Source organism: Squalius cephalus (genome assembly GCF_949319135.1).
Source record: "Squalius cephalus genome assembly, chromosome: 5".
NCBI lineage: Eukaryota > Metazoa > Chordata > Actinopteri > Cypriniformes > Leuciscidae > Squalius > Squalius cephalus.
In genome coordinates, this window is record NC_137126.1 from 8,710,042 (window position 1) to 8,725,478 (window position 15,437).

General features: G+C 35.4%; 1 protein-coding gene across 8 annotated transcripts in view; it reads right to left on the minus strand.

Annotated features, from left to right (window-relative positions):
• gtf2ird1 (GTF2I repeat domain containing 1) overlaps positions 1-15,437 on the minus strand; it is a 30,078-nt gene that overhangs the window by 2,661 nt on the left and 11,980 nt on the right. For 4 of the 8 annotated variants that reach the window (XM_079872560.1, XM_079872559.1, XM_079872564.1 and 1 more), the window contains exons 6-26: positions 13,315-13,610; positions 13,056-13,151; positions 11,529-11,612; positions 10,111-10,294; positions 9,551-9,576; positions 8,970-9,093; positions 8,002-8,045; positions 7,805-7,885; positions 6,472-6,558; positions 4,833-4,883; positions 4,684-4,749; positions 4,344-4,527; positions 4,161-4,222; positions 2,835-2,900; positions 2,360-2,627; positions 2,198-2,226; positions 2,047-2,094; positions 1,051-1,128; positions 759-951; positions 627-664; positions 426-541 (exon numbers count right to left, since the gene is read on the minus strand). In XM_079872560.1, coding sequence (XP_079728686.1) covers positions 426-541; positions 627-664; positions 759-951; positions 1,051-1,128; positions 2,047-2,094; positions 2,198-2,226; positions 2,360-2,627; positions 2,835-2,900; positions 4,161-4,222; positions 4,344-4,527; positions 4,684-4,749; positions 4,833-4,883; positions 6,472-6,558; positions 7,805-7,885; positions 8,002-8,045; positions 8,970-9,093; positions 9,551-9,576; positions 10,111-10,294; positions 11,529-11,612; positions 13,056-13,151; positions 13,315-13,610 — 2,221 coding nt within the window. The remainder of the gene's footprint in view (positions 1-425; positions 542-626; positions 665-758; positions 952-1,050; positions 1,129-2,046; positions 2,095-2,197; positions 2,227-2,359; positions 2,628-2,834; positions 2,901-4,160; positions 4,223-4,343; positions 4,528-4,683; positions 4,750-4,832; positions 4,884-6,471; positions 6,559-7,804; positions 7,886-8,001; positions 8,046-8,969; positions 9,094-9,550; positions 9,577-10,110; positions 10,295-11,528; positions 11,613-13,055; positions 13,152-13,314; positions 13,611-15,437) is intronic. The other 4 variants (XM_079872565.1, XM_079872566.1, XM_079872563.1 and 1 more) reach the window with 3 other exon arrangements.

Consider the following 15,437-nt stretch of genomic DNA (forward strand, 5'->3'; position numbering starts at 1 on the left):
ATATATATATGTGTGTGTGTGTGTGTGTGTGTGTGTATGCATGTATATATACACAATTTATATATATATAAATTTATATGTTCAATTTAACACACCTTGCTGAATAAAAGTATTCATTTCTTTAAAAAAAAAAATCTTACAAATCTTACTGACCCCAAAATTTTGAACAGCAGTGTAATGTTAAACTTTACAGAAATGACTATTTAGTCTGGCTCCATTCTGTCCATATCGCCCACTTTTCAAAACACAATTAATTCTAGTCTGATAAAATCGAGTCCCACCCCACATTTCTTCCTCACTGAATATCCTGTTCAACAAAATGTCGCATTCTGAAAGTAACCTGGGTTTAAATGCCTTTTATGATGACGTAAAGTATTTTTAAAAAGCGTAAATAGAAAAGCGCTCCTGTAAATGTGTTTGCTTACCATGACAGGAATCTGATTGGTTGATAGTGCTGAGTCTGCTCTAGTGGCCATGGATGCTTGACTGTTGTCAAGTACTCGTTTACGTTTGCGTCGATTCGTAGACACTTCTTTACCTTCTGCAAAAGAAGATGTAAACATTTGCACACATTTCTACACATTCAAAAGTAGATCAAATGTTTAATAACAAATAAAGGCTCTTACCTTTATTACAAGACTGAGTACACAACTCTGTGAAAGGCCTAAAAAAAGACAAAAATCAATGAGATCAAACGACACTTGCAAGCATTGTTCGTCCAACATAATCACTATAATCAGATCCCGCACTGCACTTACGGTAGGGGGGTTTTGATATTGAAGGTAATTTCATCTTGGACCTGCAGGATTTTTTCCAACCGAACTATGTCATAAGTATTGGGATTCCTGAAGGGGATATCATCCGGAAGTCCACACACCTCCAGCGAGCCTGGATTGGCACGGATTAACTTGTACGGAACAATGACTGAGCGATCCAAATCCAAAGCTTCACCTGAACACAACACATTCACATATGAAGCATTGGAATATTTTCAAAAGGACAAAAACACATTTGCACAAAAAATAAATCAGTTATTAGTAATTAACGTACCATATTTCTTATTGAAGAGCTCTTTAACTTGTTCCCTTAATATCACTTTCTCTCCCATTCGGTTGACCTCATCTTCTTCTGTTGGACAGTGATAAAATATTTAAGTGTAATGATATTTAATATAAGTTCACTGACAGATTCAACATTAAAATAGCCTTTTATGCTTGACAGACAGTCAGATTCAATCTTGAGGCAAGACTTGATACGGTTTTCTTTTTCAAAGGAAATACCTTGGATATGGGTTATTTTAAAATTATAAATGATTAAATATTTTGAATAAAATATTTTGAATAAAACATTTTTATAATAATGGGCAATTTTATACAAGTGAAAAGATTACTGTTATTTGTTTACTTTATATTTATCAAAGAATCCTGGGGAAAAAAATGTATGACAGATTCCCAAAAAAACATTGATAATAATAAGAAATGTTTCTTGAGCAGCAAAACAGCATATTAGAATGATTTCTGAAGGATCATGTGACACTGGAGACTGGAGAAAATTCAACTTTGCATCACAGGAATAAATTACTTTTTAAAATATATATTAAAATAGAAAAGTTATTTTAAATTGTAATAATATTTCACAATATTACTGTTTTACTATATTTATCAATACATGCAGTTTTGGTGTGCATAAGAGACTTTTTCAAAAGCATTAAAAAAATATTTTTGTATGGTAATATATTTGCAAGAAAAATTATTTGCAAGTGTAAATATATATAATATGTATATATAAAATGTATATATTATATCATATATGTGTTTGTTATATATATATACACACATACAAACAATATATTTATGTTGCTATCAATTTGACAGCACTAATATATATATATATATATATATATTGGGACATCAACTGACAGTTCTAGATCTAGTTTTGTTGCACCACAACACTCTGGATGTCCAGTGTAGACATGGATTTCTTGTCCATGAAGTGCAATAAATAACTACAACACATAGCCCATAGTAAATGATGCTGTATTCTCACCGCTTATTGGGGTGTAACCTTTCTTTAATATGGTTATTCTTCGTGGTGCTGGCAAAATAAAAATGATTTGATTAAGTTATTTCCATGAGTTATTCAGTAAAAATATAGACACTTTTAAATAAAGATGTGCTATTAGATTTCGACTGCTTACCTGGCTTGGGAATAAGCCCTTGGAAAGGCCTGAAAAGACAGTAAAGACTTGGTAAATCTTAAATAAACCCAATATATTACACAAATTAATCCATGTTCACTTTATTTTTTTTATTTTTTTTTTTGCTTAAAAGCTTTTCAAAAACTTGGTGCAGTGCTTCACCGTGTAATGCTGAAAGAGATCTTGTCTGCCACCGCTAATATCCTCTCTAGATTTTGTGAGCCGAAGGTACAGGGTTTTCTGAAGGGGATGCCAGGGGGCAAGCCCTCGATAATCACTGAGCCAGGGTTACTCTTGATCCTCTTGTAAGGCACTTGCACAGGATACTTAATGCCCAGTGCCTCGCCGTATTTCCTGTTGAACAGGTCTTGGACCTGCTCTCGCAGTGTGTTCGCCAAGTCGATACGGGAGAGCTTGGCCTCTAAACTGTCTGAGGGCAGAACAATGGTAGAAAAGCCAACGGTTTAGTGAAAGCATATCAGGAAAGGACAGGAGGGAATGGCGTTTTGAACATGAACTGGCATCCAAAAGACAGACACGTGGCACAAGGATAAACTGAATCTTTTCATTCAGTCAGGATGCAATAAAGTCGCAAACTTACTATGTACAACACCTGATAACTTAATCACGGTGATACCTGAGAATCCTGGTCTTTTGGTGGCAGGTCCCGGGTCATCTGATTGGTCTTTAGAGTCGGTTTCTGCTGAAGATTTAATCAAAAGGAGCATTATATTGGATTAGTAAGTGATATTTTGCATAAAACAAGGAATACACGCAAAATGGATAGTTCAAACAAAACAAAATGACCATTCATAGGACAATTGGTTTGTAAAATAAAATAAAATTAGGTCTGTCACTAACGATTATTTTGATATTAGAGTAATCGGTCGATTATTTTGACGATTCATCGAGTAATCAGTTTTTTTTGTGGAAATAAAAATAGACCTAAGTGAACAATAACCATTAAAAGGACTTAAAATACATAGGTATAATAATAATGAGGCAATAATCATATGATTGTATTAAACAACACTGTTAAAATACATAATGTAATTACATAATATAAACATGATCAACTTACAGTATGTACATTACGTATTATAACAAATGCCTACAGAGGGCGCCAACGGCCTGGTGTGGTTGTTACTTTACAGCAGTTCAAATCCTTGTTTAATATTGCCCTGTTATTATTCTTTACGATAAAAATGCTACAGCCACTGTCATTTCTTGAACAAGAACACGTGGATATCAAAACATGCAAACTCAGAGCGAGGGTTTAAACTATTATTTTGAAATCGCGATAAACAACAGTTTGCATTTTTAGAAACATATTGATGTATTCTCCTGTGCTGGCGTAGATTTAAAAATGTTACAAATCTGGTGAAATGACGCACAATTCGTTCCCAGATGAACGTTATAAGCAACCCAAACATATGCAGAGATGGAGTGTGTTAACTGAGCTGCTGAGTCACACTCCACGCTTGTAAATGATAACAGTGCAACACTTTGCATGAAACACAAAGCGCGTTATTGGAAACCCAAACAAACAGCAAATGCAGAGACTGAGTTTGTGTGGAGCAGCATTTACTGTGAATGGAGCCGCTCTGAGACGGAAGAAACTCGTAACCTGCAGCATGTAAATAAAGAGCCGCGCTTCACCCTGAAACTCGCAGCGCATATATATTTATTTAATTGAATCGTAGCCTTTGTGTGATTCACAATAGCACTATTCTATGTTATGATTTTTAAATGGTTAAAAAATATTGTGCAGCCTTTGAAAGCGGTCTAATAATGCGGTTCATGGATTCTTGTCTGTGGAATGCACCACTTCTGGTATTTTGCCGGTTAATCAACACGGGCAAATTGTAATTGAGTTTTTTCCTCTCAAATTTAAGAGGAATCGTGACAGCCCTAAATAAAATAAAATATGTAAAGTAAAATAAAATAAAAAATGTTAGTTTACCTGAATCAGAGGTCGTCTTAGAGGCACCTTCATTTTTTACTTGTTCTGTCAACAATTCTGGCCTGACAAACAGATTAAAAAAAGGCACATCATTGTCAAGCAGCTTTCTGAAACATCGTAGTGTAGTGTTTTGTGTAAGAACAAACTTGTTTGATCATTTTAATGTGTTCTGTATGACTATACCTCTTTATAACAAATGTAATCTGACTACTGGCGGCAAGAATCTTCCGGAGTTTTGCTGCCCCAAAACAGTTCGGCCTTCGAAAAGTCATCCCTTCTGGCAGCCCAGTGACATACAGGTCATCTGGGTACATCTGGAACTTGGAGTATGGCACTTTAGCCGGTTCAGGCAGACCAAGAGTCTCACCTAGAATGAGAAAGATAGATGATTTGACAAACTATTATGAACTCGGCAATCTATTATTCGTGTATATTTTAAGCCAGAGGAATCTGTAACTGGCAGATTTGCAGGTTGCCGCCACAGTTGATTGCAATTGATACGGTGAGTAAGTCCATGACTCACTGTACTTGGAGCTGAAAAGGCTCTCGACTTGCTTTCGCAGCTGAAGGATCATCTCTCCGATGTCTTCTGGGGAAAAGGGAGGACAATCACACCAACAGCCCATAATATCTGAAGACAAACCTGAGTGATAATTCAAAATGGAGTTTTACCTTCAACAGCTCTCTTGAGCCCTTGTGGTGTAGACTTCGGTGTTAAATCTTCTGCAGAGATATAAACAGAATGATATTACCATCAGCGAAGCACATGGGAAGTATTCCTATGTGTATGATTTGATCAAAAACACATGAGTTCAATTCTTCTTTGCTGGAGATGTTTTAATGATTCAACTCACCTGTGGTTTACTCCAGTGACCATTTGTGTAATGCAAACTTCAACATAATAAATCCAGTGTTATTAATTATGAGTCAAAATACTTAATCTGTGAGTCAATATGTACGCTTCAACAACACCAGGTTTCTACACCTGACTCATGTACAATTTTTTTTTTTAAATGGTAATTTGCTAATTAATTATTGTTTAAAAATCTTGAAATATATATATACTGTATATAAACTAAAAAGTAATAGATTATATTTATATCATTATATATAAAACATAAAATATTAAATACATTTTGTATAAAGCACACTTTGTGACCAATGAATTTCCATGACTTTTCCATAGTAAGAAAAAAAAAATCATTTAGATTCCGACTGATTCGCTAATGAATCATTCAGACTAATTTGTGATCAGATTCAAGGGACAGAACCAGCATTGCTATTGTTAACTAAAACGATTAAAAATCTTTTTTATTAATTGAAATAAAATAAAATATGAATATTAGATGAAAAACTTTGATATATCTATATCAATAAGTAGTATATTAGTATCTAAATAATAAAATACTTCAGTGCCAAAATAGCACTGAAAAGATCCAAAATCAAAAGAATCAGAAATCACTTGCTTACCTGCAAGGTTTACTCTAAAAAAGTGCTATATCTAAGCTATGACAAAATATTCTACAACATAAAGATTTTTTTTCTAGGCCTGGCAAAGAACTTTAAAATTCCCTGATTTTCCATAACCAAGGAAACCTGTTAATACACATGACAGTGGTTAAGCGTTCATATCAACTCACAGTATATTTCTATATATTAGGGGCACTAACACTGGGAGTCTATTTAGGGAGTTCTATTGGATGTGGGTTTACTGTAGTGGGAGAACTAGCACAGCATGGGGAACAGGTTTCACATCGGATCTGACTAGGGCTGGGACAACTGTTTGGGTTAAGTCTGGGGTATTGGGTTTGGTGTTAAAATAAGAAATGTAAAACTCTTGTCTTACCACATTTCAACCTATGTTATTATCACTGGTAAAAATGTTTTTTGTACATTAACTGCTGCTGTCCTGTTTCGATCTTCACAGAGGTTCGTACTCATGTACAATTCCTTTTGAGAGATTAGGACATGGTTTCTCCACACAACGCAGTGGCTAAATCAGCATTTAATATCCCTGTGTTAAGCATAAGCTCACTGAAATGAATGTCTTACAAGAATGGACTTGACAGTTAGTTGGACTGACACGTACATGTGCATATAAAGATTATGAGACGGGCATTAAAGCTTGTAGGAGGGCAGGTATAGACGGGATGGAGGGATTTGTAACTGGATGAGAAATTGGAGAGGGTTATATTAGAGGCTTTGATATGTCATATGTTTGGGATTATCAATGTACCACTGGAGGCAAGAGAAAAAAGATGGATATGGAACTACATTCAGATTTAAGGTAAGAAGGCTAGTATGCTGTTACCTGCTTCAGGCTCCTTGGGGTGACAGAGGTCAGGGGTCACCCGCTCAGCCTGAGGTTCACTTGGCTCCTCTGTAGAAGCACTGGACTCTGTGAGTAGAGGATGAGAGAAAGACAGGAATAGAGAATGAGAGAGAGCCGGATATGGATGTCAATTTAAAAATAAAATGCCACTCAAAATGCTTTCAATTTAGATAATATCATGTGTTCACTTGAATTTGACTTCGAACTGTAAAAAGTAAGACAAAGTTATGCTGATAAAATTGGTTCATTATTTTTTTAGAAAACATTGATAACTTGTCTACTATGAGGCTAGTGAAAAAGAAAAATATTATGCTCACCAAGGCTGCGTTTATTTGGTCAAAAAACAGTAATATACATTTTAATATTATTACAAGTTTAAACAACAATTTTTTATTTTCATTTATTTTAAAATGTAATTAATTTCTGAGATGGCAAAGCTTCTTTCTTGCATTTTCTTCAGTGTCACATTACATTCTAATATGCTGATTGGGTGCTCAAGAAACATTTCTTATTATTATCAATGTTGAAAACAGTTGTGCTGGTTAATATTTTTGTGGAAACCATGATTCATTTTTTAATTAAACACAATAAATATCTTTGCTGTCACTTTTGATCAAAGTAATGCATCCTTGCAACAACAAAAAATGGTACATTTTGTATAAACCAGTGACATTCATTAAGAAAGTAAATAGGGCCCAATTTGATTTCAGGATGTTTTTAAATTCGACATTATGCACCATTCACCATTGTTCCATAATATAACATATTTCCAAGTGAAATAGGATACTAAACGACAGAAAAACCAGTCTGGAATTGATTTTATATATCAAGGATTGATTGGGTTTGTTTGACAGATGTTTGGAATTGGATTCAGAGTGGTTTCAGAGATGGAGAACGTATTATACTTGGCCAGAATGATGTTTTTCAACACAGTTTATATATGATGTTTCTTCAGTTCACAGTGTTTAGCCAATAAATGTGCCATGTAATGCAAAATGCCCTGTCTGTCCTCAAAGGCTCAGATCACTGCACAGCAGGGTGGAAAATGAGAGCAAATATTTTTAAATCAGGAGGCAACCATCAAAGACAAACTTCCTCTCTGCGAGTAAGTGGAATATGCTAATGCCTTCATATCCAGTAGACCTACAGGGATTTCATGCTGCGTTCAAATCAAAACTTATTTAAATTTCTGCACAAATGATGATTGTTGTCAACTAACAATAACGCCAAAAAGACAACAAAACTTGAGATGCCAGGGCCGAAATATTAAAACTCTCAGTGTGAGCCTTACTGTGGGACTGGGAGCCCATACCTGGCACTGTCACCTGGATAATTTCACCATCTGGGGGTTCTGTTTTGATCTTTTTCAAAGGCAGACAGTCTACAGATGGCCCTGGAAAATAAATCATAATGAATTATTTTAATTTTTACATTTAAAATAAGTTACAGATTCATACATCTACAGTGCAGACGCCAAAGTTGCATTAAAACGATGAGTAGAAGATCTACCTGCTTCACACTCAGCCAAAGGACTGACACAGGAGCTAGTCGATCTGAAAAAAAGAAAGAAAAAAAAACTTTTTAGTTATCTTTCTACTTTCTTCTTAATTACAGGGAAAAAAAGTGATGCACCCAAATGAGATTTCTTGGCCTAAAGTAGAACTTCTGACACGCTTAAAAAGGCTAAATTCTCATTTTAAATGGTTTGTTTTGAAGAACTATACATTCTGTTAGCCTATACATTTTTTAAATCAAATAAATATCTGCAGAAAAACCGAGAATAAAGAATTAAGGCTCATTCACACCAAGGACGATAAAGATATCTAAATGTAAAATAATAGCAAAGTCCACACCACAACTATAACAAAAACAGCACCGAGAAATTATATTGTTAGAATCACTTTCGCAAAGGTTTTATTTCCCCAAGCTGATGAATGATAAAACATAGACAGCATAGACAACATAAAACTGTTTATCATGCTTATAATAAACAGAACGACATTGTTTGTTGGTGTTGATGCTAATGTAGTGATTCTTATCGTTATTAGAGTCAATATTCTAGGTATAAACAGGCCTTTACTCATTAACATTAACATAAGCACAGCCTAACATGGGATGTTTAGAGTCTCTCACTGTCTGTGTACATGGGCAAGTACATGTTTGCAATATGTCCGAATAAACCAATATCCATGACAGTTATTGCTTATAAGGAAAATGTATGCAAATATGGTTGCTTTGTTTTAATAGGGAAAATGTAAAAATAAGTTTTAATTCATTCATTTATTCGTTAATTTTATTTAATTTGTCGTCACGTTTTTTGGGCTTGTCAAAGTTACCAGATCTGTTTCAGTAGTTTCGGTTCATATTTTCAGTCAAAACGTTCTGTCAGTGTATCATTACAGGAAAATAAAAATGCAAACTATCTAAGAACATAGCAATACTGTTCTTCTGTGGTGACAGGCAAGGTAAATTGATACCTGCTACTGTGAGTGTTGCTGACCAGCTCTAGGGAAGAGCTCGGCACCCTGAGGCCATCTGGGAAACCGTCCTCGAGGCCGACACCATCCTGTTTGCCCTCCTCCTTAGCTACTTTACCAGCAGCTTACAAAGAATGTGAAAAGACAAGTTTAACATACACATACTGTACGTTATATAAAAAAATTGCCATTTGCCAACTTGATTATAATAGGTCACACCAATGAGGGTCAGATGGGGTAAAAATAGCTCCTTAAGATAACAAAAAGACATTTGCACTTACAGTTCAGAAAAGGTACAAAGTTATGGGTAACACTTTATTTTACAGTGTCATTGTTACATATGTTACATGTAGTTACTATAGTAATAACTATAAATTACATGAAACTAACCCTAAACCAAATCAAACCCTAATCCTAACCCTTTAGTAAGTACATGTAGTTCCTTAATATTACTCAGTACTTAAATGTATAACTACAGTGTAACAACGGCACATTAAAAAAAAAAGTGTAACCAAGTTATGTTATAACAATGCTATTACAATGTAATAAGTCAGATGGATTCTGGTTCAGGAAATACCTACCAGTAAAAATCCGTTCATCAAACATTCTAAGAAAAGAAAAAAGAAAATTATTAGTTCCTATAAGACCAGCTTAAACATAAAACATCTGAAATGCTGTCTACGCATGTCTGGTGCCGAACAGCAGGAGATTTCCTCATTATGCCAAATCAGCGGCTCCACGCTGGCTCATGTATGGCAGCGGTTACAACCAGCATGACGCTCCACTTTGGATGCCTAGTGCTGCTCTGCCAGATGGCAAAGACGGCTAGACTTTTTTTTTTTCTTTTTTTTTTCCCAGATGAAGCAAATTAAAAACTCAGTATATCCAGTACCGATATCTGTATTCATTTTCAATGAGCCCCACAGTTAATTACATGACCAAAAATGAAAGGTTATCAGTAATTCAATCTCTTGACACCACCGTCACACGTTGAAATTGGAAGAGCTACAAATCACACTGCCGCTGTAGCAGTTTAACTATGTTGGTACTTAATCGAGCAGCTATGTCACGTAAGGAAATCTCCTTAGTCGGGTCAAGATTAGTTCTCAAAATAAAAGTATGTTCAGATGGGGCCTCGAACCTTCTGACAACAAAGCGGACAGCATGCCTTTCCTCCAGGATCCGTTTGAGTTTAGGCACACCGTAAGTGCATGGTCTCTTGAAGGGAATCTTGTCTGGAATTCCAATGATCTCCACCGCCTCAGGATCACAGGCGATTTTCCGGTACGGCACAGGAACCATGTGATCCAGGCCTAATGCCTCAGCTAAAATGAACATTAGTTATGTGATGAGTTAAAGCTGAAGCATGTCATTTCTGCGCTACCAGTGTTCCAAAACGGAATTGAAAAAGAAAAATTGTTTTTTTTTAAACAATTCCCCAACTGCCATTGGTCAGCCATACTAGGTGATCCCGCCCCAAACGCACACCATTGGTTGAGCCAATGTTGCTTTGCTGGCTGTTTTTTTTTGCACCACAGAGACACAGTATTTATACTTTTTGGGGAGATCAAGCTACTAACAGTTTACTTACAGTTCGCTGCATATTAAGCTGTGATAAGAGAAAATAGATTAACCCTATAAAGCATACTGTATCATATTTGATAAGCAAATTTCGAAGGCCTCTAAACTATCAACGTGATCAAAACTTTGCTAAAAAAAAACTGTTGTACACAATCTACTATGTCCTCTGTCATCTGATTGATAGTTCATATTTTATCAGCAAGTAAAAGGGCTTTTAGTAAAATTCTATTCCGTCTCCCTTCAGGTCGTGGTTCACGTCTTTTTGCTGTGAAATCTCTACTGTTTTTTATAAAGTAAAATGTAAGACATTTTATATGAGTAATATTTCAATATGAACACTGGAAAACCTGCTGACTAAAGCAACTTAGGTTTACTTGATTATCCATACATACAAGGTAAAATGAGTATCAAATATGATACATCAGACTTTTGAGGAATTGCATTGCATTATATGATTTTCCCCCACAATGAACTATAGAGTTTTGATCATAAAATGATAATAATTTTATAAGATATTTTTTATAACTGATATTTGTGCATTAATAGCCAGCTATACTATTATAAAGATCTCATTGATTTATATTACAACAAGCTATTAGAATTCCATCTTATATTTTGGTCATATAAATATAAAAAACTGCACCACATTGTATATTGTATATTCTTGCTCATAAAATGTAGGTGTTTTTTTCCTTCTCAATTATGAGCTCCATATTCTCCTATATCATACTATATAAGCCATAAAAGCCTGATGTATCAAATATGATACTCAACAAAAAAAACATGTATGCAAACTGTTTTAGATTTTTTTAGATTGTGTCTAAAGGTTCAATAAACAGTTTCATTTCAGAAAAAAAAACATTATATGTCAAACTTTAAAGGGTTAAAAATTACACACATCAGCTCTACACACTTTCTCTATCAATATGCATTTTATTGTATAGTGGTATGGCTGTGAATTGTGCACTGTGAGCTCACCATATCTGCTGTTGAAGAGGATCTGAACACATTCTCGAAGGGTGTTGATATCCTCGGTCTCCCTGATGAACGAGTCCCATTTTTCTGTGCATGCAATACAAAACAAAATTGTATCATGTAACAATCTTTCATATGTTCCCTGACTGTTAACATTTTCTGAAATGTGTTTGGGTACATTGAGGTTTTCCTCTGTTCTTTTAGACATAGGAGACAATTAAGGCAGGTCCTGACTCTCTGCAGTGACTGAAGATTTCACGCTGATCTTTAGAGAGGAACAGACTTCGGTAGCCCAGGTGACCTGGCCAAACTCCCATTACTACTGCTCACTCTGCCAAAACCAGCCCTCTTTATGTCTCATTCGCCTGGAGCCATATCTAAACAAATACCACCGATATATATAAAGAATACTTTGTGGATCATTAGATATGATTGATTTATTTACAGGGAGTTTAAATTATACATTAGCTGTGTTTTCTTACTGGAAGGAATTCTGTTGTTGTTTAATCACTGAATCATTCCAAACCCATATGCTGTTATTTTCTGAAAAATCGTCATGCTGCTTTTTTATAAACTAGACAACAGTTTATTAGTAAGCGTGTCAATATGTCAAGCTTCAAAAAAAGACTCATTTGCTATCAACTCTCTGAAATGGACTATAAAAATGTTTTATTTGTCTTAAATGCACCAGACTTAACAGTTTTATTCTGTATTCTGAAAGTTTGAAACTGGCTTTACCCAATGTTCAGATTTCTTTTCTAGAAATGTATGCAAATGAGTGCATATTTAATTAGATAATGCCTCATTTGTAATTTTGAACATACCGGTATTAACATATTAATCATATGGTGTAGTATGTGAGTATGGTGAGAGTATTTACCTGTAATGTCTTGCTTTAAAAAGGATGGTGATCTTGTGTCATTTATGTCTGTTACCTATATATACTATATCTATCTATCTATCTATCTATCATATATATATATATATATATATATATATATATATATATATATATATATATATATAATTACTGACTTCAATGATGGCATGTTAATTTGAGCGCTATAGTGAAGAGGAAGATTATCGGGGAATAATAACTAAAAAAAAATATTTTCCATTGTCACATGTAAAGTTATCAAATGGCTTCAGAAGACTTTGAACATAGTGATTTTTTGTTTCTTTTCAGAACACTATGAAATATTGATATATATATAGATATATATAAAGCTACATTAACATTCCTCAAAAGTTCTCCTTTTATGTGCCACTGAAAATATAGCATCATACAAGTTTTGGAATGGCATGAGGGTGAATAAATAATGACAGAACCTTGATTTTTAGGTGAACTGTGACTTTATAGTGTTGTGAGAAGATTCCTTGTCTTTGTATTTTGGGGTGGAAACTAACTTGGTATTTATCCTGTTCTAGCTCTATTAGACACACTGCTTGGGACCCCATAAAACCCACTGAAATGAAGGCCAGCTTGTCCTTGGCCAGACGCTGTAATGGCGAGTACAGTCTGTCGCCCACCTGATTTTTCATGCACTATGGAGAACAGAAGGCGCTTGGAGACATGGATGCTGGGAGGGCTCTGGGTAAGATCCGCTGCCAGCCCTATTCGTTCGCCTGGAAGAGACACACACAGAGTCAAGTACATAAAAAAGAAGAATATCCACATGGTTCAGCATCTACACGTGTGATATCACTCATCATAAGTGCAACAGTGATTCATTTCCATAGAAAGGTAGTGGAAGCCAGTGTATATAGAAAGACAACAGGAGGCTCTAACCATTGTCAGCACATTCCTTGGCCTGAACCGCTTTCTCCTCAGCGGACGCCCACATGCCCAGCCGCTCTTTACCAACGCAGTGCAGTGATGTGGGCTTCAGGTCCAGCTTGCTGTCTGGGTGGGGCTGGGAGGACATGGGCATGCCGTACAGGAAGCTGGAGAGCATGGAGTTGCTAGCAGACACTTCCTGCACTGAGGGTTTGACGGAGGCGTGGTTGCTTACGCTCTTTGAGGTCGAAGATTGATGGTTGACTTCCGGACAGGATTTGGCATCCCGAGAGGGTTCCTCTGGTGTTCTATTAAAATACACACACAAAATTCACACCAATGAACGTCATTTAATATCATCAAACAATGATTTTGCTTTTTTGAATGAAAGCAGCCATTCATATGATTTACTTTAAAATACAACCCACCTGACAATAGATTCAGTTATCATATTATAATACATATATCAAGGCTCGAAATTGCGACCATTTTGGTCGCATATGCTCCTGAAATTTAATCTGTGCGACCTAAAAATATATTTGGGAGCATTTGTGCGAGTGCAAATAATGGTTGTGGTGCGACCTGTTTTCATTTCTCTAAAAAACGTTTGCAAATTACTTCACAGTGTGTATGTGCGCTGATACGCGATGGCCGGACCGTCATTCTATCCAACGCTATATAACCAATCCCGGGGTTTTTCCTGCATTGATTTTTTTTTGGCGGCCGCCAAAGCCTTTTGATCGGTGCGTGAGTGACTGCTGCGCGTGACGAGAGAAAGCCCCGGCCGCGCGCGCGCACTCTCACGTCTTCAAACAACACGAGCGCTTCTTGTCTTGCTCTCTCTCCCTCGCGCATATTAATCAAAATCATTTGACACGATAGAAAAAGGGCGGAAGACCGAAGTTTCACGTGGAGCATTCGGAGATTTTTTTTTCTCCTAAATTACCGTGGAGTGTGAATTGTGCTAAAAAATAAACTACCGGGATAATTACACAACGCTTGCCGTATGCTACACGTCCACTAATGACACGTCCGATTCGCGAACTAATGACTCATTTGAACCGATTCACTTTAATGAATGGTTAAAACAACTGATCTGTCCAACACACTCACGAGACGTCTGAATCGGTGTATAACAAATCGGTACCACTTTACAATAATGTTCCACTTATTAAATTCTAGTTAACACAGTTAACATGTACTATTAATAAACTGCACTTTGTTAATTTGTTAACCATTGTTAATGTTAATTTCAACATTTGGGCTACTAATAGCCTACATTATTGAAATATTTTTTATTTATTTGTTAACATAGTTAATGCACTGTGAAGTAACATTAATGAACAATGAACAGCTGTATTTTTATTAACTAAGATTAACAAAGATTAATACAGCATATTAATAGCAATAGAGTGCCAAGTGCCAAGCAAAAAATGCAGGGACAGGTGTGTGGCAAACAAACCAGGTTCAATTATTAAGGCTTTTAATCGGCAGGATACGTCAAATATAACCATACTGTTTATGAATATAACACCGCATACACCATCGCCAAAGAAGAGCTTGCCTTCACTAAATTTATGTCAAATGACAAATCATGTGCCAATATCATCGGGGTGAGATGATATAGAGCCAGAAGACCAAATTTCAAATCTTGGCCACAGGATGAAATAAAATTTGTTAATATATAATTTGTAGTTGTGGTGCTCCTTAATTTTTGGTGGGTGCTCCTACATTTTTGCTGGTGCTCCTAACTTTTTGAAGTTGGGAGCACCAGTGCTACCAAGTAAAAAAGTTCATTTCGAGCCCTGTATATAATGCATAAATAACATACAATAATAACATATAACATAAAAATACAGTAGAAAATAGTAATTTTGTGAAATATTATTACAATTTAGAATAACTGTTATCTATTTGATTATATTTTAAAATGTAATGTATTCCTGTGATGGTAAAGCTGAATTTTCAGCATCATTACTCCAGTCTCCAGTGTCACATGATTCTTCAGAAATCATTCTAATATGCTGATTGGGAGATCAAGAAACATTTATTATTATTATTCTAAATTTTAAAAACTGCTTAATATTTTTAGTTTTGAAATATAAGTTCAAAAGAACAGCATTTACTTGAAAGAT